General features: G+C 41.9%; 1 protein-coding gene across 1 annotated transcript; it reads left to right on the top strand.

Annotated features, from left to right (window-relative positions):
- Positions 1-12,569: 12,569 nt before the first annotated feature.
- On the top strand, positions 12,570-25,346 carry HNRNPU (heterogeneous nuclear ribonucleoprotein U). The gene is made up of 14 exons (XM_061624631.1): positions 12,570-13,416; positions 14,072-14,183; positions 14,272-14,345; positions 16,662-16,801; positions 17,889-17,988; positions 18,873-18,985; positions 19,205-19,468; positions 19,625-19,744; positions 20,416-20,544; positions 20,862-21,030; positions 21,480-21,725; positions 22,325-22,533; positions 23,852-23,923; positions 24,247-25,346. The coding sequence occupies exons 1-14, from the start codon at positions 12,741-12,743 to the stop codon at positions 24,298-24,300; spliced, it is 2,478 nt and encodes an 825-aa protein (XP_061480615.1). The 5' UTR covers positions 12,570-12,740; the 3' UTR covers positions 24,301-25,346.
- Positions 25,347-26,118: the final 772 nt, after the last annotated feature.

Below are 26,118 nucleotides of genomic sequence, written 5' to 3'. Positions count from 1 at the left end.
TTGATTAGTATTATCAATTTAATTTTGACATTGGTTTTAATTATTTTCTTTATGTTGATTTTAATTTAACTCCAACTTCTACATCAAACCCAACTTATACATCATGTGCTTTAAATGTAAGTTGGATGTGCTTTAACCTTATTATGTGGACCTACTTAATAAACTTTGCCTACATGTAAATTGTTTTAATTAATGTTCAAAAATGGAAATGAGCTATAAAGTTTACTGGATGACCATGGACTACTCACAATCTCTCAGTTTAATCTGCCCCTCAGCATGAAAACAACAGAGGGGAACCATGAACACCCCAAGGAAGAAGGGCACACTGAAAATGTAGAGGAAGTATTATACAACCATAGTGTGAAATCAGATACTTATCGGGACATAGTATGAAGAAATATTTATACAAGTATGACTGTCAAATATGTTTATTATTTACACAACCTGTAAAGATATTTATAATGTAATCCTAATGTATGTTTACTCAGAAGCAAGTCCCAATGTATTCAGTGGGGCTTACTCAAACAGGGACAGAACTGCAACCTCAAGTGATAAGCAACTTCATTCACGAAACCCAAAATTCAGAATGCCACATTAAACTGTTTTGCAACTGTTTATTTATACAGCCACGAGAGTGACTGTTGGGCTGTGACCCATAGGCATTACTGTCTCTAGTTGTTTTCCATAAAGCCTGCAAGTTTGGAGAAGTAACTGTTATCTCTTGGCCTGGGAGTGAGCAGACATCCAAGGCCAGCGGTTGTCATGGTAACGTGAGATAGCAACTGGGAAAGTTCTAACAGAGTCTGTAAGTTGTGTCTTCTGAATATTGCCTCTGAACTGTGAGGCTGGTCTTCTGTGTATTGCCTCTGAACTGAGAGGTTCTCTTCTGTGTTTACCTTTGGAGAGATGTACCAGAAGGGGGGTGACTGAAGAAACTCTACATGTATTTACTCTTAAGCCTTTGGCCATAATGTCTTAATAAAGACTCTTAACATGCTCTAATGCTCTGAAGAAGTTTCTTGCTCAACTTAACTCCAACGTAATGTATGCTGTTTCACGCAACAACGCACACACATCAACAGTGACTGTATACTATAGTCAGCATGGATCTTTTGCATTCTGTAATGTTAAATTGAAAATACCCCCCATGCCATTCTGATGCTTCCCATAATCTGATTTCAAAACAAAACCATACAAATCTTATAGTCCTGAATTCAGAAACGCTTGCTTAACCATCTAAATTTTCATGGTGATACACAAAACAGTCAGAGAGAATCGAGAGTTCAAAGTGTAGTAGGATAGAAACTCCCTGGGCTCTAGGGGACCAAAGGAGTGATATTGATCCCCAGTCCCCATGATCCCCATGAGAATGGCTGCATACTACAGCCAGCATGGATTTTTCACAGTCTACAATGTTAAATTGAAAATAACCCCCTCCTGTAATTCTGATGCTTCCCATAAGCTCATTTCAAAACAAAACCTTACGAACCTTATACTCCTGAACTCAGAAATGCTTGCTTAACAACCCTTTAAATTTTCATGGTGATACACAAAACAGAGAGAATCAAGAGTTCAAAGTGTAAAAGAGAGGAAAAAACCAGACCCCTGATGGACTTTTTTCTGTCAGTGTTCTCATAATTTGTCGAAATTAATTAAAAATCAGCCATGTTCAAAGAGTAACTGTACTCCTATTACTGACCTTGTCCCATACTCTGACCTTCATCTTCTGCTGTTTAAAAGTTTAAAAAATGCCTGGCTGATTTTTAATTAATTTAAGAAATTTAGCATTAAACTCAATGATAAGGCCAGGCATGCTCAGTAAGAACCAACTGTCAATGTTCTAAAAGCCAGACTCACAGCTGCTAGACTTGCCTAATCAGGGGGCCACACCCAGGCTAGACCTTTATTCACTTTAGACAGTCATGGCTTCCCTCAAAGAATCCTGGGAAGTGTAGTTTGTGAATGGTGCTGAGAGGAAACTCCTATTCCCCTGACAGAGCTCCAGTGGCCAGAGTGGATTAACAGTCAGCTGCTCTGAATGAAGCTCTGTGAGAGGAACAGGGCATCTCCTAGCAATTCTCAGCACCCTTCACTAGCCTCACTTCCCAGGATTCTTTAGGAGAAGCCATGACTGTCTAAAGTGAAATAAAGATCTGGTGTGGATGTGGCCAGGGACAGCTTTGGTTTAAATTTGGGTGGAAGGCTACATGTTCCTGCTGTAGAATAAAAAGGTGGGAGAAACCCAGAAAAATATACTGTTCACAATGTTTTCCTTTTGGAAAGAAAAGGGGCTTCTCCTCTGCCTAGTGCCCACCCATCCAATCTCCTCCCCTCCCTCTTCCTCCCTCCTCCCATTCCTGTTCTCCTCCTCCCCTCCCTGCCCTTCCCCTAGGTCAGTTTCACCTATCCTAAGAAGGATTGCACAGGAGTAAATCCTACTGAACTCAAAAAGCATGCAAATGATCGACCTGCCCTTCCCTCCTCCTCCTCCCGCCTATCCCCTCGCTCTTGCCCCTTCCCTGCCCTTTCCTTCACCCCTCCCTTCCCCCTCTCATCCCCTTCCAATCCCCTCCTTCTCCCTTCTCCCTTCTCCCCCTTCCCCTTCTCCCCTGCCCCTCCCTTCTCCCCCTTCCCTCCCTTCTCCCCCTTCCCCTTCTCCCCCTTCCCTCCCTTCTCCCCCTTCCCTCCCTTCTCCCCCTTCCCTCCCCTTCCTCCTTCCCCTTGGTCACTTTTATCTAGCCTAAGCATGATTGCACAGGAGTAAATCCCATTGAACTCAATAAGCATGCAAATGATCAAACCTGCCCTCCACTCCTCCTCCCATCACCTCTCTTTTGCCCCCTCCCTCCCCCTTCCTTCAACCCTCTCCTTCCAATCCCCTCCTTCCAATCCCCTCCTCCCCCTCCTTCTGCTCCCCTCTCCCTTCGTCCTTCTCTCTACTCTCCCCTCCCCCATCGTCAGTTTTACCTATCTTAGCCATGATTGCATGGGAGTAAATCCCACTGAACTCAATAAGCATGCAAATGATCAATCCATTCTCAGCAAACTTGCACAGGACCCATTTCTTACCTGCCAGATTAAAAAGCAGAGAAATTCACTAATAGGCAAAAAACCTTGCGGTTTAAGAACGTGCATATAGCCAACAAAGGTTTCTGTCAAACTTTTAAAAGCAGAGAATTGAGCAGCTATAGTGTATGCACCAGGGGAGCAAGAGACCTGACCTCCTGTCTGAGATATTGGACTGCCCTACAAATCTGTCAAAATGCAAACACAATTTGGGTTGGTCTTTCACAGTCCAATCCACTTCCTGTGTCTCATGTGCCACAGCACAGCACATGTCTTGTTTCTGTTATTTGGGCTGATTGTAGGTGTTGCCACCACTCCCCATATGCTCAGAGGCATGTTACCAAATTCTTCCAAGCTACACAGGAAGTGCTACAAGATTCTTTGTTCTTATTTTTGCTACTATGTTTGGTTGCTTTTGGTTGATAGAATCTGGAGACTTACAGTATTGTTGTAACTGTTTTAATCTATGAATATATATGCAGATCATATGTAGAAGCAAGCAATTCCTAGAAAGCAACTTGGTCAGTTTTCCCAAGGTTGCACACCTAGTTTAAGTTAATTTCTTATTTGCCCTTTCCAAATGCACAATGGCTGTTTCTCAAACACTTCTCTCCAGGGCACAGGTCTCTGCCCCATTAATTCAGAAGAATTGCCATTCAAGAAATATCCACATTAATTAAGAAACATCAAGAATCTTTTGTCAGTGACTCTGACTATTCAATGATGGGGCCAGTCAAATTCACAGCAGCATTTGCCCTCTCAGAAAACATTTGCTACTAATGCTCAAATAGCTGCTATGATAGCCAAAATGACTGGTGGAAAGAAGACAACTACAAAAGCAAAGAAAATATTAAAATTAAATTTAAAACTTTAAGATTTAAAACATACAAGATAATTAATTGAGTTAGCAGTTTACATACTCATTTATTGCCTATCATCAATAAATGTTTTTTCCTCTAGACAAAACAACAACCTATCCTCACTCAGACTTTCAGTATTAGCAAGATAAAATGTAATGTTTGCCTCTTTGTTGTTGTTATTGTTAAGTGCCTTCAAGTCGATTAGACACTTATGGCAACCCTATGAATCAGTGACCTCTGATAGCATCTGTCATTAACCACCCTGTTCAGATCTTGTAAGTTCAGGTCTGTGGCTTCCTTTATGGAATCAATCCATCTCTTTGGCCTTCCTCTTTTTCTACTCCGTTCTGTTTTCCCCACCATTATTGTCTTTTCTAGTGTATCATGTCTTCTCATTACATATCCAAAGTATGATAACCTCAGTTTCATCATTTTAGCTTAAGAACATAAGAACATAAGAAGAGCCTGCTGGATCAGGCCAGTAGCCCATCTAATCCAGCATCCTGTTCTCACAGTGGCCAACCAAGTGCCTGGGGGAAGCCTGCAAGCAGGACCTGAGTGCAAGAACACTCTCCCCTCCTGAGGCTTCCGGCAACTGGTTTTCAGAAGCATACTGCCCCTGACTAGGGTGGCAGAGCACAGCCATCATGGCTTGTAGCCATTGATAGCCCTGTCCTCCATGAATTTGTCTAATCTTCTTTTAAAGCCATCCAAGCTGGTGGCCATTACTGCATCTTGTGGGAGCAAATTCCATAGTTTAACTATGCGCTGAGTAAAGAAGTACTTCCTTTTGTCTGTCCTGAATCTTCCTATTCAGCTTCTTTGAATGTCCACGAGTTCTAGTATTATGAGAGAGGAAGAAAAACTTTTCTCTATTCACTTTCTCAATGCCATGCATAATTTTATACACTTCTATCATGTCTCCTCTGACCCGCCTTTTCTCTCAACTAAAAAGCCCCAAATGCTGCAACCTTTCCTCATAAGGGAGTCGCTCCATCCCCTTGATCATTCCGGTTGCCCTCTTCTGAACCTTTCCCAACTCTATAATATCCTTTTAGAGATGAGGTGACCAGAACTATACACAGTATTCCAAATGCGGCCACACCATAGATTTATACAATGGCATTATGATATCGGCTGTTTTATTTTCAATACCTTTCCTAATTATCCCTAGCATGGAATTTGCCTTTTTCACAGCTGCCGCACACTGGGTCGACATTTTCATCATGCTGTCCACTACAACCCCGAGGTCTCTCTCCTGGTCGGTCACCGCCAGTTCAGACCCCATGAGTGTATATGTGAAATTAAGATTTTTTGCTCCAATATGCATAATTTTACACTTGTTTATATTGAATTGCATTTGCCATTTTTCCGCCCATTCACTCAGTTTGGAGAGGTCTTTTTGGAGCTCTTCGCAATCCCTTTTTGTTTTAACAACCCTGAACAATTTAGTATTGTCAGCAAACTTGGCCACTTCACTGCTCACTCCTAATTCTAGGTCATTAATGAACAAGTTGAAAAGTACAGGTCCCAGTACCGATCCTTGAGGGACTCCACTTTCTACAGCCCTCCATTGGGAGAACTATCCATTTATTCCTACTCTCTGCTTTCTGCTTCTTAACCAATTCCTTATCCACAAGAGGACCTCTCCTCTTATTCAGGGAAAAATATTCTTCCCAGAGAGAGTACATTTAGTTCTATTTTGATTGCTATTGCAATTGTCATAGACCCCTATAGGTTTCTTGAGTGATACGGGTAGTAGTGACACATCTCTTTCTGCTCTTACACCATATTGTGGTCTTCAAAAAAAATTTAAAACATAGTTTGAAGACTGTTCATTCTAACACTGACAAAAACTGATGGAATGGGGAAAGTATTTAAGGTGTAAGACCATAAGAGCCGTTCTGCATCAGACCAAAGGTCCTTCTAACCCAGCATTCTGTTCTGTGGTGGCCATCCAGATGTTTATGGGAAGCGCAAAAGCAGGAGATGAGCACAACAGCACTCTCCCCACTTGTGATCCCCAGCAACTGATAATCAGAAGCGTACCACTCATCCATCATAGGTAGTAGCTATTAATAGCTCTGTCCTCTATGAATTTATCTAACCCCCCTTTCAGCTGTCCATGTCTGTAGCCATTACCCCATAGTTAACTTTGTGTTGCATGAAGTACTTCCTTTTGACTGTCATGAATCTTCCAGCGTTCAACTTCATTGGATGATGACCCTAGTTTCTAATATTATGACAGAGACAGAAAAATTTCCCTCAATCCACTTTTTCCAGATTATGCATAATTTTATACAGCGCTATCATGTCCATCCTTACTTTTCTTCTAAACTAAAAGCCCCAAATGTTGCAATATTTCCTCATAAGAAACTTACTGCAGCTCCATTATCATGGTGGTTGCCCTCTTCCGTAACTTTTCCAGCTCCAGAATATCCTTTCTTAGGTGTGGTGACCAGAACTGAACATAGTATTTTAAGTGTGGTCAAAGTATATATTGTATAATGGCATTAAGATATTGGGAGTTTTATTTTAAAGCCCTTTACTAATTATGCTTAACACGGAACTCACTTTTTTCATAGTCACCACACACTGGATCAGTTTTCATTGAGTTATCCACCATGACCCCAAGATCTCTTTCCTGGTTTGTTAATGCCAGTTGAGACCTCAAAAGCATTTTTTTGCCCAGCATTCATTACTTTACATTTGCTCACAGTGCTGATGTTGTACAATGGGGAAATACTGCAGAGCCACTGACATTTAAAAACACTTATCAGAATGATATGGAGCAGGAGTGAGACAATTGTGTTCCTTGTCAAAAATGATGTCATATGTACTCACCAAAATCTGGGTACTAGTTTTTAAGGGAAGAATCAATCACATTTCCTAAGTACAAAATCATCATTATCATTATGAGAAAGAGACAGGGGAGTGTGACTCTGTTGATTCTCCTTGATCTCTCAGCGGCTTTCGATACCATCGACCATGGTATCCTTCTGGGGAGACTGGCTGAGTTGGGAGTGGGAGGGACTGCATTGTGGTGATTCTGCTCCTACTTGGCGGGTTGCCTCCAGAAGGTGGTGCTTGGGGAGCATTGCTCGGCACCCTGGACTCTCCAGTATGGGGTTCTGCAGGGGTCAGTTCTGTCCCCCATACTGTTCAACATCTACATGAAACCATTGGGTGGGGTCATCCAGAGCTTTGGAATGTGTTGTCATCAGTATGCTGATGACACACAGCTCTATTTCTCCTTTTCATCTTCTTCAGGTGATGCTGTCAATGTGCTGAACCAATGCCTGGCTGCAACAATGGACTGGATGAGGGCTAATAAACTGAGGCTCAATCCAGACAAGACTGAGATGCTGCTAGTGGGTGGTTCTTCTGACCGGATGGTGGATGTCCAGCCTGTCCTGGATGGGGTTGCACTCCCCCTGAAGGAGCAGGTTCGTACCTTGGGGGTTCTAGAACCATCTCTGTCACTCGAGGCTCAGGTAGCCTCGGTGGCACGGAGTGCCTTCTACCAACTTTGGTTGGTGGCCCAGATACGCCCCTATCTGGACAGGGATAATCTGACTTCAGTTGTCCATGCTCTGGTAATCTGCAAATTAGATTACTGCAATGCACTCTACGTGGGGCTGCCTTTGAAGACGGTTCGGAAATTGCAGCTTGTGCAAAATGCACCAGCCAGATTGGTAACAGGGACCAGACGGTCCGAACATATAAAACTGATTCTGGCCCGCTTGCATTGGCTGCCTGTATGTTTCGGAGCTCGATTCAAAGTGCTGGTTTTAAACTATAAAGCCTTACACGGCTTGGGACCACAATACCTGATGGAACGCCTCTCCCGACATGAATCCACCCGTACATTACGTTCAACATTCAAGGCCCTCCTCCAGGTGCCTACTCCGAGGGAAGTTCAGAGGATAGCAACAAGGGAGACGGCTTTCTCGGTGGCTCCCAAATTATGGAATGATATTTCTGACGAAGTGTGCCTGGAGCTAACACTGTTATCTTTTTGGTGCCAGGTCAGGACTTTCGTGTTCTCCTAGGCATTTTAGGATGTGTTTTTAAATATATATTTTTTAAAGTGTTTTTAAATTTGTATATTTGTTTTTAATGTTTTTAATTGTTGTAAACTGCCTAGAGAGCTTCTGCTATGGGGCGGTATTCAAATGTAATAAATAAATAAATAATAATAATAATAATAATAACAACAACAAAACTTAATAGATTAGTCACTTAATACCCCAAAGTCTCCAAGCAACTTACAACAATGTTAAAACAAAAACAAATATATCATACTATAAAAACAAAACCATAAAACACAACAATAACACTACAACACCCCCATGCAGCCACAGGAAGCTTTGGCAGCATACTAATAACAGCCAACATCATCTCAGTCTATCAAGTGCCTAGGGAAAAAGGTATGGCTTTACCTGGGGCTGAAAAAATGTCAACGAAGGCATGAGGCAGACCTCACTGGGGAGTGTATTCCACAGATGGGGAGACAGAAATGAAAAGGCCATCTCCCTTGTCACCACCCTCCGAGCCTTCCTCAGAAGAGGGACCTGGAGAAGGGCCTCTGTATACCCTGTGTCAACAAAATATAATGTATAGCTGAAAGCCAATGTAGCAAGCATATTTGCTTTTAGCCCGAAAGGTCTGTATCCTTTTCAGGGCCCCAGCATTTCTTAGGAATTTTAGCTTGCAAGTGTTCTTGGCAGGTGGATGAGTCAAGGTACAGTCAATGAAGAGATAGTGCAGGTAGTTTATCAGTTGTTTTCTAGCAAAGTTGGAGATAAGTGTAAGGTAGGCGCATAGTTTGCCAGGAGAAGATGCCAGGATGCTTCAGTAATCTGCATCAATATGATATAGCTTTCTAACAATTAGTGCTCCTTTGAAGTTGTCTTGTTAAATCAAAGATCAATGAAATAACATGTTGAAGATGCAATGATTTAATGCTTTGCAGTAATCAATCATTTATGTAATCACATCAACCTGTATGCTATAAAAGTGTCTCTTGTGCCCAGTATTTATTTATTTATTATTTATTTATTATGAGATTTGTTAGTCGCCCATCTGGCTGGATAGCCAGCCACTCTTGGCGACGTACACGATAAAATAGTATATAAAAGTTAAAAATTTAAAAACACAGTAAAACTAGCCCATTCCAAAAGCCTGCCTAAAAAACCAGGTCTTCAGGGTCCGGCGGAAGCTCATTATAGACGGGGCATGGCATAAATCATTTGGGAGAGAGTTCCATAGGGTGGGGGCCACAATTGAGAAGGCCCTCTCTCGAGTCCTCACCAGTCTAGCTGTTTTGACAGGTGGGATCCAGAGAAGGTCTTCTGAGGCTGATCTTGTTGAGTGGCATCCCTGTCGATGCTGGAGGCGCTCCTTCAAATAAGCTGGGCCACAACCGTATAGGGTTTTAAAGGTTAAGACCAACACCTTGAATTGGGCTCGGTACACAACTGGTAACCAATGCAACTCCTTCAACACAGGAGTGATGTGATCTCTACGGCGGCCACCTGTAATCAGACGCACCGCTGCATTTTGTACCAGCTGTAACTTCCGAACCGTTTTCAGGGGTAACCCCACGTAGAGCGCATTACAGTAGTCTAGGCGAGTGGTGATCAGGGCATGTACCACCGGTGGGAGCAGATGATTGGGAAGGTAGGGGCGTAGCCTCCGTATCAGATGGAGTTGATACAGAGTTGCTCGACTCACAGCCAAAACTTGAGCCTCCATGGACAGCTGGGAGTCAAAAATGACCCCCAGGCTACGGACCTGGTCTTTCAGGGGCAGTCGTACCCTGTTAAGCACCAGGTCTATATCTCCCAACCTTCCCTTGTCTCCCACAAACAGCACCTCGGTTTTGTCAGGATTCAGCTTCAGCTTATTCCTTCCCATCCAGCCACTCACCGACTCCAGACATTTGGACAGGGTTTCCACAGCCAACCTTGGTGTTCAGTTCGACACCAGCTTCTGCAGGGCTGCTTCGTTGATCCACTTTTACTGAGGGCACCCTGCCGTGTGCTTTGTAAGTAAACTCAATAAATTTTATCTCTTTGTAAGCAAACCTTGTGTCTGCATCTCATCTCTGGTAACCCAACAACCTGAAGTGTGACAGCCTCAGAAGAGGATCTAAGGATCCGGGGTAAAAATATTATGCACACTGCTCTATGAAAATGTAGAAACACCATAAAGCAGTGTAAATTTCAGAGAAGGTTTTTAAGTCAGTGGTAAAGCATCTGCTTTGCATGCAGAAGGTCACAGGTTCAGTTGCTGGCATCTCCAGATAGAGCTGGAGAAAACACAGACTCAAATTTTGGAGAGCTGCTACCAGTCAGTGTGGACAATACTGAGCTACATGGACTAGATGGTCTGACTTGGTATAAGGCAGCTTCGTATGTTCCTCTGTAGCCGAGTACAACTAGATTTTTATTGTGTTAAAAATTAAACATGACCTGGAAAAAAAGGACTAAAAGATGCTACTGAGTGTAGAGATAAATGCCTTTGATGCATATTGATAGGATTCTGTTGGTCTCTTTACCACTCCCCTTATTAGTGAAGTGGGTGTCCTGTATGTGGGCGTGCTGGGTGCCAAAACAGAGTAAGGTACTCTGAAGAGGGCCCCTGCGGACAGGAGGGAGGGATGCTAAGGCATGCAGGAAAATACTGCATTATTACAGAAAGGGCCATGGTCCCCCATAAGGCAAACAGGGACTGTATGCTGCAGATACGACCTATTCAAATGCTGCCAGCAAGGATGAGGAAATTGGCCTTGGAGAATGGCATCCTCAGCCTTTTGTTCTCCAAGTCCAACTCTGCTAAACTGGAAGCTATTTCCTGGCCACAGTTGAAACATAAAGTGAGGATTTGACTCTGAAGAAGCATTACTGGGAACAGTTCTTGATGACTATATGCTTCCCCATGTCCTCTTCCAGTAATATATTTTATTCCCCCCTTTCTTTGTTTAATGCTGACCCTGAGGAGGAGTGTAGTGAAACTGAAAAACTGCCTCACTGCTTTGGAATTTTTGTCCCAACAGAGGTATTATATCCCAGTTCTGAGTGCTCGAAGTACCACTGATTTCAACTTAACTTAGTTCCAAGATTAAAGATACAATCCTGAGCCTTCTTGGATGCTTGTAAATGGTATTGACTTGAGTTGGCATTTAGGGCTGGTAATTCCGTTTGAGTCACATATTTCTGGCAGATGTGTTTTGATGTGCCACAACTTTTGGCTCTGGAGTTTAATTTCCATATAATCTAAACCCGGTGAAGATGAGGGATGTTATAGTACAAATTTTAGCCATGGCTTTAAGCAGCTTTGATTACCACTTGTACATGTCTTATACAGCTTAGTTGGAACTGTATGCTTTTGGCCAATACTGTGTTGTTTTGATGGTGTGTTAGAAGTTCTTCGATATTAAAGGTAAAGGTGTCCCCGCACTTATAGTGCGAGTCGTTTCCGACTCTTAGGGTGACGTCTTGCGACGTTTACTAGGCAGACCGTATATATGGGGTGGGATTGCCAGTTCCTTCCCGGGCCTTTCTTTACCCCCCAGCATATGCCGGGTAGTCATTTTACCAACCATGGATGGATGGAAGGCTGAGTGGACCTCGACCCCTTTTACAGGACATTCGACTTCCTCCTTCCGTTGGAATCGAACTCCAGCCGTGAGCAGAGCTTTGGCTGCATTACTGCCGCTTACCACTCTGCACCACGCTAGAAGTTATAAGATTGGGCAGTATATACATATTTAATAAATTAAATCCCTCCACTCTTCTACAAGTGGTGTCAATGAACCTTCAAAATGTGTGGGTTACTCCACATATTGCACTGTCCTAACATGGCATAATATCCTAAAATCTACTGACTAGGCAATTTAAATGTGAGGCCACGCAAGCAAAAATAATTCACATATGTGGCAATACACACACTCAGTAGCTTGTTTAAACTGGGTAGCTTCACTTGCTTAAGCATTTGTAGTTCGGGTTGGTGCTGCGCTAGTAGGCTAACACTGCATTCAGAGCCCAGTTAAAGGAGATGATGGCAGCATGCAAGTCTCTATTAGTAAGCTTGTCTACCTGCATTACATTTAAATGTTATTTTTCTTGCGGTCGGTTGCCTTATGTTGCTTCATGAATTTCTAATTTTCAGGGGTCTTTTCTTCTCACCTTTAATCAAAGACATGTTGCCCCTGGACACTAATTTGGGTGAAAGCCACAGTGAACTCAGCTCTGTAGAGAGTAGTGGGACCACTCAACCCTTTGCTATTGCTCAGTGATGCAGAAGACTAATACTTGAGCAGAGCACAGAACTTTCACTTTAGCTTATAATATTCAGAATTCAATCTGTAGCCCGATCTTAAAATTGTTTTCTGAAAAACAGATCCCATGTACTGGAATGCAGAAAACTTTCAAGTAAGCGTGAACACGAGTTGCACTCTTGCAACCCTTTAGGCTTAACTAGTTCTGTATTCTACAGCCTGATAATATCCAGAACAGAATTGTTATTATTTTGTAACTGGCAGTTTTTGTTGTGTGGCTATTTACGGTAGTGTTGCGCGAAAGCCGACAGTTACGGTAGTGAGGGAGGGGCGAGGATATATTAGGCGCGCGGCGGGGGCGGGCTGAGCACAGAGTTGCGTGCTCGAGCCCGCGAGGCGCGCTCACCGTCCCTGCCTCGCGAGCCTCGGTGAAAGGATTTGGCGCCAGGCGGGTCTCTTTCTGCAGCTGCCGCAGCCACACGAGCCAGCCACCTCCGCCCAGACAGCATCGAGTCCTTGCAGCCGTCGCCATGAGCTGCTCCCCGGTGAACGTGAAGAAGCTGAAGGTATCGGAGCTCAAGGAGGAGCTGAAGAAGCGGCGCCTCTCCGACAAGGGCCTCAAGGCCGATCTCATGGAGCGGCTCCAGGCCGCGCTCGACCAGGAGGAGGCCGGCGGGGGAGGCCTGGCCAGCGGCGAGCCCGGCAACGGCAACGTGGAGGAGATGGGCGAGGCCGCTCCTGGCAGCGGAGGCGCCCAGGAAGAGGATCTGGCTGCGGGAGTTGGAGGCCCCGACCAGGCCGCGGCCTGCGACGACGATGAGGAGGCCGAGTTCGGCGCCAGCCACGGGGAAGAGGAGGAGGAGGAGGAAGAGGGCATGGAGCTGGGCGAGGAGAACGGTGAGGGGGTGGCGGCCGGCGAGGAGGAGGCGGCCGAAGATCTGGAGGACGACGAGAATGGCGACGACCAAGGTTTCCAGGAAGGAGAGGACGAAGAGGAAGACGCCGCTGCTAACACCAGCAGCAGCGGGAACGCCAACGGCCATGGCGCCCAGCAGCAGCACGGTGCCGTGGCGAAAGAAGTGCCCGCGAAAGGTGCTGCCGCCTCGGAGGCCTCAACCTCGACGCCTGCACCTTCGGCCCAGAGCGGCGCGAAACAACTCGCGCCCACCCAGCAGCAAAAGGCCGCCGGGCCTGCTCGCCCTGGGGGTGAGTAGCGCGTGGGACCCGGATGGGTGGCGGTTGGTAGTTCACTAGCGGGGTCGGGGTGCGTCGCCAGTTCCCCTCTTTTTTCGCCCCGTTGGTGGGATGGGGGTGGGGATGGCCTTCCACTGGAGATTTCCAGGCCTTGCGCGCCGCGTGTCTCGGAGGGGGAGGGGACCTTGCGCCATTTCGCGAGCGTAGTGAGGAAGGGGCGCGTTAGAGGGGGAGGGGCGGCTCGCAGGAGCCGCTGGGGCGCGCTGTGGAACGTGCGAGGGAACGTTTGTACTGTTCTGCGTCACATCCGCCCGTGGGGCGCTGTGGGCTCGAGTTCAAACGCTGAGTACAATGGAGGCGGAGGAATCCCTTTCGCAAATTCTAGGCTTTGCGCTGCTGCTAAAATCGGGGGGGGGGAGGGAGTAGGCGGGCCTTTTGAGAGCTGCCCTCCGTCGCAATGAGCGCGAACGCAAAAGACTTCTCTGCTGTGCCTGGGCGATCAAATCGAAACCGGCAGACATATGTGGGTTGATCCTTACTTTTCAAGGTTTATTGAAAGCATTGTTATAGATGCGCTAAGAATATGATTTTTTTGCTTATAGAGCTAACGTGCTTTTTACTACGTAGTTTCTAACGTAACTTATTTTTCCCTTCAAAATATACTAAGGAGAAACTAAATCTGAGCAAAAACCTGGTGAGAAAAAAAGGGGAGTGAAGCGGCCACGGGAAGACCATGGGCGAGGGTATTTTGAGTACATTGAAGAAAACAAATATAGCAGGTAATTACTCTGGTGTGTTAAAAGTTTTTCAGTAGATGGGTTTTTTTTATTAGTTGAACTCAAGTGACTGACTTTTTTTGTTGGCCAGGGCAAAATCTCCTCAACCACCTGTTGAAGAGGAAGATGAACATTTTGATGACACAGTGGTTTGTCTTGATACTTGTAAGTATAAAATGTGCTTGTGTTATAAAACATGCTCCTACTAGTAAGACAGCCAGGGTTTGTTTGTTTGTTTTTTGAGGAAGCGTTTGCACCCTACTACCCCTGAGATAAAATTCTTGTTCCAGTCAGCAGATTTAATATTTCAAAGTGTTAGCTTTGAAAGTTAACAGCAGAGCACAAAAATGTATTTCAAGTGGTACCGTGCAACAGGGCAGACACAAAGGGAAAAACTGACACTGATTAAAACAATATTAATTTCAGTTCTGTTTCTGAAGTTGTAAACCAATTAACTTTAAGATGAATCAGTCTCTTGTACGTTTTTAAAATACAAGGGAGGAATGGGATATGCCCATTAATGTAGGCAATCAAAACTAAACCCCATTTTATATGCTGCACAGGTATCTCAGTTGCTAAAATAAACTAAAATGGGATACTTGATAAGGGGAAACATTCAACAGCAGTGTGCTTAATGTGTTTTAAATATTGCATAGTTCAGGCTGTACTTCTAAATACTAAGATATGAAAATACATAAGAACATAAGGGTCTGCTGGATCAGGCCATGGACAGCATCTTGTTCTCACATTTAACAATTCTCATTGTTTAAACTTGAAGGAGAAAAAAGTGTAAACTCTTAATATTCTAAAATTAAGTTTTAAAAAAATATTAAGAGATTTTCCGTGGAAATAATTTACTGCTTTGAAACTGGTAAAAGTGAGTAGGTGCAATGCTAGCAAGTCTTCTACTAACATGTAACAGTACATTTTTTAATTTTTTCCACGGGAAAGTGAAGTAGTGAATTTTGCACCTCAAACATGTCTGCAGATGAATGTTGGCAGCTGCAATCTTATGGCATCACACAATCTTGGGTGAGGGGTTTAATTGGAGTCATAGTCAATATTAAGTTGTATTGGTAAAATAATGGAAACTGACAATACTTTATGAACCCATTCCCTAGTGATTACTAGGGAATGTGTATTGTAACAAGATTACTGTAAGCTATCTAGATTGCAGGCAACCTCATAAGTGTAGTTATCAGCAGTTGTTTGAAGCTATAAAGTTACAATTGAGGTTGTGATCATCCCAAGTTAAAGCCTTTAGAGCTTTATGCACACACATAAGTTTCAGTGAAAATAGTGAGACTATAAAAGTTGTGAATTCTGCTCTTCTGGGGCAGTGTTGAGATATTTTGGCATATTTGCATTGCTCATTGGAACAGTAGTGTACTCTTGCTGTTTACAGAGGAGGTTTTTTGGGGGGGGGGCTCTTAAAGAGAAAGTGGCTCTTCAAATCCAAAGCTAATTCTAATCTTCTGTTTGATGATACTGGGGTTGAAGCTGCTGATGGTGGGTGTTTTAGGTACTGCATCTAATTCATATGCTTTATCATAAGATAGACAAGAACAGTAAGAGTAAATACAGTAACTTGATTTTGTGTATATGTACTCAGAAGTAAATTCTGTTGACTCCAGCTCACTATATATATGCCTAGAATTGCATCTTAAACTGCATGGAAGTGAGCCCCATAGGATTCGGTGGGATTTTCTTGAGCAAGTATATTTAAGAAGCCTTAAATGCTGTTAGCATTTATTGATACCAAGAAAATCATCATTGGAATTTAGGTTTAGGAATAAATACACCTTAAACAAGCTAGTTTGAAAATAATATGCTTCATGACGGAGACTGCGGATTATGTGGTATGTATATGTGAAGGACAAAACCAGATGAAACTAACATGGCTTTAACAGGAACTGTTTGGTAGGACACTTGGGTGTATTTATAGCAATGTTTCTATTTAGCTCTTATGGTGTCTAGCTCAATGGCTTTACACAAAGTAATATTCTCTCAAGGTGTTGAGACATTTGTCGTGCATGACACCTGTGTGTGTCAACACTGTTATCTTGAAACGTTTTCCCAGTCTTCTGTTCCAGAAGTCTTCTGTTTTTGGGTTCTGTACCATAGAACAGAATTAACAAAGCACCAGATTAAAGAGCATGTTTTAAACCATCTGTACACAAACCTACTCTAAACAAATGATGCAAATGCATGTACGTCATAGTCTGTCATGTAGAAAACTATGATTCCAGTGTGAAATAAGATGAGAAGTTTCTGTCTCGAATGAAATTTCTTATGTTTATCTTATTTGCTTTGTTTGAGAACCCTTGAATGAATTAAATTACAACTAATTCAAGAGTTACGTGCCATGATATAGAAAATAGCACTAATCTAAATCAAAACGGATTAATTTGGTTCTTCATTTTTATGGTAGAATGTATTGGGATATTTTTTCAACCATGAGTTTTTCTCTCTCTGCTAAAGATAACTGTGATCTACACTTTAAAATTTCAAGAGACCGTTTTAGTGCTTCCTCATTGACTATGGAAAGCTTTGCCTTTCTTTGGGCTGGAGGGAGAGCATCCTATGGAGTTTCTAAAGGAAAAGTCTGTTTTGAGATGAAGGTAAGCCAGTTCAATACTGGGTGCAGTTGCTCACCAACAATAGTTCTGAATCCTAATGGTTTCAGCTCCGATATAGCTTAACAAAGGTATAGCAAAAGGAGAAATACTACATTTTATCGTAATGAGACTATTTTGGTTTTGGTATGCAGCAGGTTTAATTGGGAAGCCACTTTACTGCTTCTGTTCCCTTTAAATTTTCCAAGGATTGACAGAATACCTGTTGCACTCTTGGTGACTTTATTCTAAGTTCGATAAAGTTGTGTTACACTAATAATGAACTCATTCTGAGTGTGTATCCTTGCCATACCCAAGATAGCGTCATCCATGCAAATAGGGACAGTGTTTGGCTTTGCCAGAATAGTACTGAAACCCTCACAAAAACATATATTTTAAAGGCTTAACATGCCTAGCTAGCACAATGCTGTCAGGGAGCATTTGGGCGGGAATAGAATGGAATGTTCTGCAAAGGGGCTTGGCTAGAATAAAGAACAGTAGTTTTCCATAATATAGTGTTTTGCAGCAGGTCGTACTTGTAGTATGCTTATTACCAGTTTCTCTGCTTCAGCTGATCTTTCAGTCAGGCTGAATGTTACACAAGAGGGATGGAATGATTGGTCCACCTCCAATAGACCATGGTGTCTGCTGGATGTGGAGCAGAGCATGTGCTTCCTCTTTGCCCAGTGTAGAAATCATAGTGGCAGGGGAAAGGATCACTCCTTCCCTTGATTACTAGCCTGCTATCTTGCTATGCTAGATGCACAGCAGGAAAAATCACCTGGTGTCTAGCATGGAAACAAGGCAAGCTTGGTGATGTGAGGACAAAGAGATCCTGAGCTGCCTGTGCCAGCCTGCTGCACTTCTGTGCTCAATGTGTATAAGGCTGATGGGGCAGATGGAGCACTTGTTGCTGCCTTGCATGATGCTTTACTAGTCATCTTTGCTCATAAGGAGGGCAGAAAAGTAAAAAAAAAATGGCAAGACTAGTAATATTTGGAGGATAACTTACAAGGCTGACTTAACTGTTTGCAGGGCTTTTATATATTTTTCCATTTCCATAGCTGCAGTTAATAAGCTATTTCTTAAATAGGTAACTGAAAAGATCCCTGTCAAGCATCTGTATACAAAAGACATTGACATACACGAAGTGAGAGTTGGCTGGTCACTGAATACAAGTGGGATGTTGTTGGGTAAGCTTTTTCCTTAAAACTTGGATTATCTGGGTGACTTTTTTGTGGAAGTAGTGGCAGTAGTGCTCTTCTGGCTGCTTCACACTCAGAATAGGAAGATGGTGGTTTACTGTAGATAGAGGTTGGTTATTCCTGCATTCATGTGGTACGACATGGAAAGTAAGCTTTGTGGAACTATTAATTTTAAACTTGTAGCTGCTGCCACCATTTTTTGTTAAGGATTGTAGTTGCAAGACAGATATCACGTGACCTATGGAACTAGTTTTAGAAAACTGCAGTTAAAAGTAGCCTGCTTAGAATATCTGCTACATATGTGCATCAGCTAAAACTGTTCAAAAGGAATATAGCTTTCATGTTAGCATACCTGATGTCATCCTGTTGTATATTGGTTAATAGCTTCTTAGATATAGAACAATGCATTGTGTCAAATTCTTTAATTTTTAGCAACAGCACTTGTCACCTTTTGTGCCTAACCCTAGTCCCATGCATTTGCTTGCTTAGTGAGCCTAGCTCAGGAGGAAATGAAGCCAGAACAAGTATCAGGAGCCATACTAGTATTGTATGTTTGCCTAAATAGGTTAGTGGGTGAGAAGCTAGAGGAATGGCATCCTGTATAGCTTACCTTGGGTTGGAAGGACGTCATGGGGCTTGCCCATCTGATCTAGGCACCAACCTAAAGAATGAGGGATTAGGCAATTCCTTTAGCAGTTATTTGCTGAGCTCCCACATGAGTATTCTTGCCATTCTTTCCTCTTGCCATACACCCATAATGCTAGGATTTTTCATGCGAAGGGGTTATCTGCATAGGCCTGCTTTCATAGAAAACCTGGTTAAAGGCAGGTTACAAATATAAAACTTGAATTGCAACTGTTCACATTTATCAGGTGAGGAAGAATTTTCTTATGGATACTCTTTAAAAGGAATAAAGACATGCAATTGTGAGATCGAAGACTTTGGTGAGAAATTTGATGAAAATGATGTTATCGGATGTTTTGCTGTAAGTGTTTATTTCTTTATTTGGAATGTGAATTTCTATTTGTTGCTGTGCATTTTATTTTATTTTTTTATTTCTTACATTTATATCCACCTTTCTGTCTGACTCATCTTTGCTTAACTTTAAAGATTTAAGATTTTAAATTCTTACGTTCTGGATTTATTTCTGAGTGAACCTGTCTAAGTTGTCATTATGCTAACACAATGTTCTTCTGTGCAACAGGATTTTGATGGTGATGAAGTGGAACTCTCTTACTCAAAGAATGGACAGGAACTTGGAGTTGCTTTCAAAATCAGCAAGGACGTTCTTTCCGGAAAGCAGCTTTTCCCCCATGTTCTCTGCCATAACTGTGCTGTTGAATTTAACTTTGGCCAGAAGGATGAGCCCTACTTTCCCATACCAGAGGGGTACACCTTCATCCAGAATGTTCCCCTGGAAGATAGAGTTAGAGGACCTAAGGGACCAGAGCACAAGAAAGACTGTGAAGTAAGTAATGGTTCATTCTAAACTAATATCAGAGCATGCTAACTTGAGTATTTGTCTAGAGCCAGTTGAACAGGATAGCACAAATTGCAAGCCTTGTCTGTGGGTCACTTTGGGTATAAAGTAAAACTTTTTGTTTTTGATGCCTAAACTCAATAGGTGGTAATGATGATTGGGTTGCCTGGTGCTGGGAAGACTACATGGGTTACCAAACATGCAGCAGAGAATCCTGGGAAGTACAATATCCTTGGAACCAATACTATCATGGACAAAATGATGGTAAGTTCTGACTACTGCACAAGTTAACTTACAGCATAATCCTATACTTGTTTACCAAGTAGTTCATCCTGTGTTCAATGAGGCTTATTCCCTAGTTAGTGCATTTAGGATTGCAGCCTTAAGATAATGTATGTTGCATCTGTAATAGTAAAGGCTAGAGATCTTTACCTCATTTAAGGACACTTGCGCTCTAGCAGTTCATGGACTGCTGAAAAGCTTTATTTGTATGGATGGGGAATTGTCTAAACTGTCCATTCCTAAACTTAAAAAAGCTTTGATTCTCCTAAAAATGTATTCACATTCTTCTTGTGTATAGTTCAGTTAAATTGCAATATTGAAACTCCAGATAAAAATTAGTCCAACTTGATTTAACTCTAGGTTGTTCGGGTGAGACAGTTTCATATTTGCATGGTACATTAATAATAACCAGGGTACAGTGAATATTGCCTGTCTCAGTTAAGGAGTGGAGCGGATTGGATTGTTTAATTCTTAATAGTTGATCTCATGAGCTTGTAGAAGAGCTATCCAAGGCTTGTCATATATTGTAAAACTGTTTGGTTAAAATAACGGACACTGTTTAGAAATTCTACAGGCAACTTCTTGAACTTTGGGAAAAGAAGCAGTAAAATACATTGATGGCAGTGAAAGTTGCATAACATCTGTCTCCATAGGTTGCAGGCTTTAAGCGACAGATGGCTGATACTGGAAAACTTAATACACTGTTACAGAGAGCACCACAGTGTCTTGGCAAGTTTATTGAGATTGCTGCTCGTAAGAAGAGGAACTTTATTCTGGATCAGGTATGGGGGGCAAAGTTCATTGTGTTAAATGCAAATAAACTGCAATATGTCTAGGGTTTGTAGATTCTAAACTTCAGTGGGATATTCAATACGTATTGAGGCATAAAATTACAATTTTAGCAGTTGTACTCAGGTTCTTAATATACTTGAGATGAGGGGGAGAATGGTTATCCTAGCATCTTCAGCCTAACATGTACATAACTTCCTTCTGCTTGTAAACTTTGCATTATACATGTGGAGGTGAAATCTAAGAACACTAATTTAACTTAGCTCTAACAATGACAGCTACGTGTAGTAAGTTACTGCATTTTTTTCAGACAAATGTGTCTGCAGCTGCGCAGAGGAGAAAAATGTGCCTGTTTGCAGGCTTCCAGCGCAAAGCAGTTGTTGTTTGCCCAAAAGATGAAGACTACAAGCAAAGAACACAAAAGAAGGCAGAGGTGGAGGGAAAAGATCTTCCAGAGCATGCAGTGCTCAAAATGAAAGGCATGGAACATAATCTATACTGTGTTCTAGGATGTTGAGTATCTGTTTAAAGGAATAATGTAAAAATAAAGATTCAAAATTTCTTGCCTTAAAACAGTTAATGCCTCTTTAAAAAAAACTGGAAGACTTCTGTAACTTTGTAAGACAACACTATATTGTGTTCCCTCTGCTGCAGCCCTTAACACTACTTAGTCACGATATGCTTCATGCAGATGCACAAAGCTGTCTTGGCATAAAGTGCCCTAGAAAACGAAGCTAAACGTGTTAAAGCAGACATCTGTTCCTGGTACAACTTAATAGGGAGAATGTATCAAGTTTTCAGGAATCTTGCTCTTAGCTTGAAGTGACCATTACTTGTCTTGTATTCCTTTTATATAGGAGGGGAACTTTGGCTTATTCTAATGGCTTCAGAAATAAATACTGAATGTTCAGGACTCTCTATCTTGTAGGAAATTTTACTCTGCCAGAGGTATCAGAATGTTTTGATGAAATAATCTACGTAGAGTTGCAAAAAGAAGAAGCCCAGAAGCTCCTGGAGCAGTACAAAGAAGAAAGCAAGAAGGCGCTTCCTCCAGAAAAAAAGCAGAACACTGGCTCAAAGAAAAGTAATAAAAAGAGTGGTAAAAACCAGTTTAACAGAGGTGGACAGAGAGGACGTGGTGGATTTAACATGCGTGGCAACTTCAGAGGAGGAGGTATTCTGCAGCCCTAAAAATTTGCCTGTTAATATATTTCAGTTTCTATATTCAGGGCCTTAGTTGTCTGCCCCAAAAAAGAGCAGAGCTGTAAAGAAAGTAGGCCCATGTGGATGGGAGCAGTGTCTTATCAAAAAAGTTCAACCAAAGAGAGAAGGTAGGGTTGTTAGGCATGGTTTTGATTTCACAGGAAAAGGACATTGGCATTCAAAATTAACTAGCCATTAGCCTGTAAGTGTGTAGACAGTGCCTCGTGAAATCAACCAATGCTGGGGCTGAATAAGTTCACTGGTTTGCGAGAGGGTTGTCACTGCCTTTCCTCACAACAGTTCCTAAAGCAGCCTCAGTGACCTCTAACCACATTTGTCAGATTCCTTTCTCAGTGCCAGAATTAAATGCTGAATTGGGATTTGAATTCTCTCTTGAATGTTTGAGCATCCTTTACTAGGGCAAACTGACTTTCAGACAGAAAGAAATGAACAGCAGTGACGACTAACTTAATTGCATTGTCCTTTTTGTCTCTGCTTCTCCCCCAAAAGTCAAAATAGAAAATGTCTTGGGGCCGATACTACTACTCTAAAACAAACCTTTTTTCACAGTCCCTGGAAATCGTGGTGGATACAACAGGAGAGGTGGTAATATTCCCCAACGTGGAGGTGGAGGAGGTGGTGGCAGTGGTGGAGCAATAGGCTATCCATACCCTCGTGGCCCTGTCTTTCCAACCAGAGGTGGTGGCGGTGGCGGTGGTTATTCAAACAGAGGAAACTATAACAGAGGTGGAATGCCCAACAGAGGGAACTATAACCAGGTAACTTACTGCTGTAGCCAGGAAGGTGGCATTTCTTCTAAATCATCTGCACACTCTTTTTTCCAACCAGTAATGGCTCTGTGCTGGATTGGATTGATTCAGAGTAACAAAAATATTTTTAAAATTGTGTAATTCTGTCCTTTTATGTGTTAAAAGCTGGGATCCTGGGAGATGATATATCAAGTGCTTCAGGAACACTGACTTAGCAGTTCCAATAAACTTTGTATATTGTGTGCCAAAACATACTCTTGCTTAAACTTGGTATTTTAAATTGTATTTCTTTCTTATGTGATGTTCCTGCTAGTTTCCATTTCAGGTATGAGGTTTGCCTCCTGTTAATGTTGGCAGTAAAGCAGCATTGTGTGCTGTCAAGACCAATATATAGTAATTGATAGAAGTATTGGAAATCTAGATTCTTACCATAGATCCCATATATTTGTGCAGCATCGCAGCTATGCTTGTATAAAGTCTTGCTTTCTAATGTCATTTAAACAAGACATGCTGAAATTCTTCCTCTACAGCAGATGTGGGGAACCGTTGTCCTCTGGATGTTGCCGAATTACAACTCCCATTACCTTGGCCATTGGCAATGCTTACAGGAGCTGATGGGAGTTGCAATTTACCAACATTGGGGGGGGGGCAAAGGTTCCCTACATCTGCTCTACAGATAGATTGTGGTCTAGGAGTGGGCAGAAGGTCAGTTAGAATCTATTGGTTGAGCTACTTAGAACCACCCAGAGATTAATAAGGATTTCTGACTCCCAATTGTTTAACAGTGGCAACAAAAGAATTGTCCTGCCCTACCCCCTCAAACTGCACAGGGGAGTAACCAGGTGGAATTTGTGTGTGTATACGTAAGGACTGAGTTCAAATTCCTGTGCTTAGAATTTTTTAATTCTAAATATTACATTTTGGTGAATCTCAGGATTTTAGTTTTAAAAAAAAAGTAGATCCACAAGCTTCTGTCCACCCCTGCTCTACGCAATGTACTAAATGTTTTTAACTCGGACCCATTAGGCACGCAAGCTCAGACTTAATGGGACTTGAAGCAACATCGGGAAGCACTGCGTCGGTTACCCCTGCTCTAGATCAATTCCTTGACTTGTATGTGTTCAGAAGTGCTTACCTGGCTAAGTAAACTCAATACTGCCTGTAGCAATAAGAATCAAGGAGAAATGTCTCTTGTTCAGAGTGATACTGTGACAGCCAGGGGTGATACTTGGTAATTGGATGCAAGATAAGCACTTTGGATATGGTTTTGGCTGCTGACAGGCGAGATGTTTATAAAATCCATTTATTGGGCTTGTTTTTGTTACAGAACTTCCGAGGAAGGGGAAACAATCGTGGCTACAAAAATCAATCTCAGGGCTACAACCAATGGCAGCAGGGTGTAAGTAAACTTTTTCAGTTTGTAGCAAAATATGAAGGAATTTCCATGTTTGTGTTAAAATTGTCAGGTAGCAATTTTAACAATTGAATATTAGCGTATAAAAATAGAATACATTAATACATAAGAATAAATACATAGACAGAATTAGTCTGTAATCTTTAATTGACATGTGTAACAAATCATAGTGGTACTCAGTAAATCTCAACATTTAACACCTCATTGCATGGTTCAGAAGACTTTCCTTGTCTGCAAAACACACATGAATGTAATAATACAAATTTGCTGGTATCTGACATTAACAAGTTCTGTCTTGTTTTTTGCAGCAATTCTGGGGTCAGAAGCCATGGAGTCAGCATTATCACCAAGGATACTATTGAATTCCCAAATAAAATGAACTGATCCATTATTTCTTCAAAACCTTCACAAGAAGTCGACTGTTTTCTTTAGTAGGCTAACTTTTTAAACATTCCACAAGAGGAAGTGCCTGCAGGTTCCTTTTTTAGAAGCTTTGTGGGTTTGATTTTTTTTTGTACATTTTTAATTGCAGTTTTAAAGTGAATCTTAAGAGAACCTCAGCATTGTGCACGATAAGAGAATGTGTCAGTATTTCAGGGTTCTACATTTTATCTGTAAAATGTGACTTTTTTTTTACCACAACAAAAGTAAAATGTTGCTTTGTATCTGGTGTCCTCTTATTAAAGATTTTCTTTTCTCTTCCCCCCCCCCCCAAAAAAAATCTTAAGAAACAGTCGAGAGTCATCAAAACAGAAAAGTTAGCAACCAGGCTTGTTGTGGCCCCCATGAATACTAATACTATGTAAATAATGTTCATTACACTCCATCTTCCACTCCATCCTCTCTATGCAGTTTCTAGGTATGGAAGAGGGGAAGAGAAATCAGAATAGTCTTTTTGGCAATAAACTAGGGTGTATTTTTGTTTTTTAATTTGGCAAAGGGTTGAGGGTGGGGTTGCAAAGCAAAACCTAAAGCTTAAATAGTGAAGGTGGAGTGCATGTAAAACCTGGTTGCATTTGTCTGTGGAGGCTCAACTTGTGAAGGTACACAATATCAACTTTTTCCATTTGTTATGCATTTTGATTCTGAAAAAAGCTGGCTCTGCCCATTTCTTATTAAACAAACTTGTTGTAAATCCAGTTGTCTAATGGGATCTATATGAAGTTAGCTGTGTGTCTGTAACCCTTTGCCCACAAATACTGTGTATTCAGTGTGCTTGTAGTAGTAAACTCCACCATTTTGTAAACAAATGAAATTGTGATTCACCCATTTTATATCTAATTTTTAATCATGTTAGTTCTCAGATGGGTGTGTCTCCTTAGCCTGCTGATTTACTTCTCTAAAGAAAGTGGGTGGAGAAATTAACTTTAGCCGTTTGTTTGCAATAAAATAAAATCATTTTACTCTTGTTCTGGGATTCTCACCATATTGGTCTAAAATCCCTTTAATTTACTGGGAGGGGCAGGATATACAAATGTAGTGAGACGTATATAACACATGCATGCTTTCACATAATCAAGAGATACAGTTGCTTCATTGTTTAAGCAACTTGAACACCTGACAAGCCTTCTGGAATTGTAGGAATTCTGTAGTCCCTAGCATTTTGAACTTCATGATAAGGATGGAAATAAGCTTATGCATAAAATGTTTCACAATAATAATTTAAGAAATAGCCAGTTGCAGGCTTTGTGCTCAGGCTGATAAGGATGCACAGCAGAGGTCATGTTTGAAGCTCATAGCCAGAAGTAAGATTATGATTAACATTTGATGTAAAATTCCAAATTAGTTGAGGTGTTTTTTGAGAGAATATGGATGGCTATAGATGTCCTGACTTCATAGCTACTAAGTAAAACTACACTTAGCAGGATTAGTGAAACAAGGGTTATTCAACAGTGAGTGATGCTGGATAATTGTATCTTGCAGTATGTTCTAGTAACATTCTGGGATTTACAGTTAATGGCCGAGCAATATTTGTGGCTCCCACGGGATACATCGCCCACTGTACTAATGACTGAATTAATGGGGAACTGCATGAGTCTACTCAAGTGTTACATAATTGGACTACTAGTTTTATCAGTGGCTTCTAATTTTTATGGTACCTGTACTAGATAAGGAATATTGTGTTAAGCTGCCTTGTGAAACAAACTGGTTTCAAATATGTTAAGGTGTGAAAATTGGAG

This window comes from Rhineura floridana, chromosome 4 (genome assembly GCF_030035675.1).
Source record: "Rhineura floridana isolate rRhiFlo1 chromosome 4, rRhiFlo1.hap2, whole genome shotgun sequence".
Taxonomy (NCBI): Eukaryota; Metazoa; Chordata; class Lepidosauria; order Squamata; family Rhineuridae; genus Rhineura; species Rhineura floridana.
The sequence above is the reverse complement of the archived record's forward strand: the minus strand, read 5'-3'. Positions and strand labels throughout refer to the sequence as shown.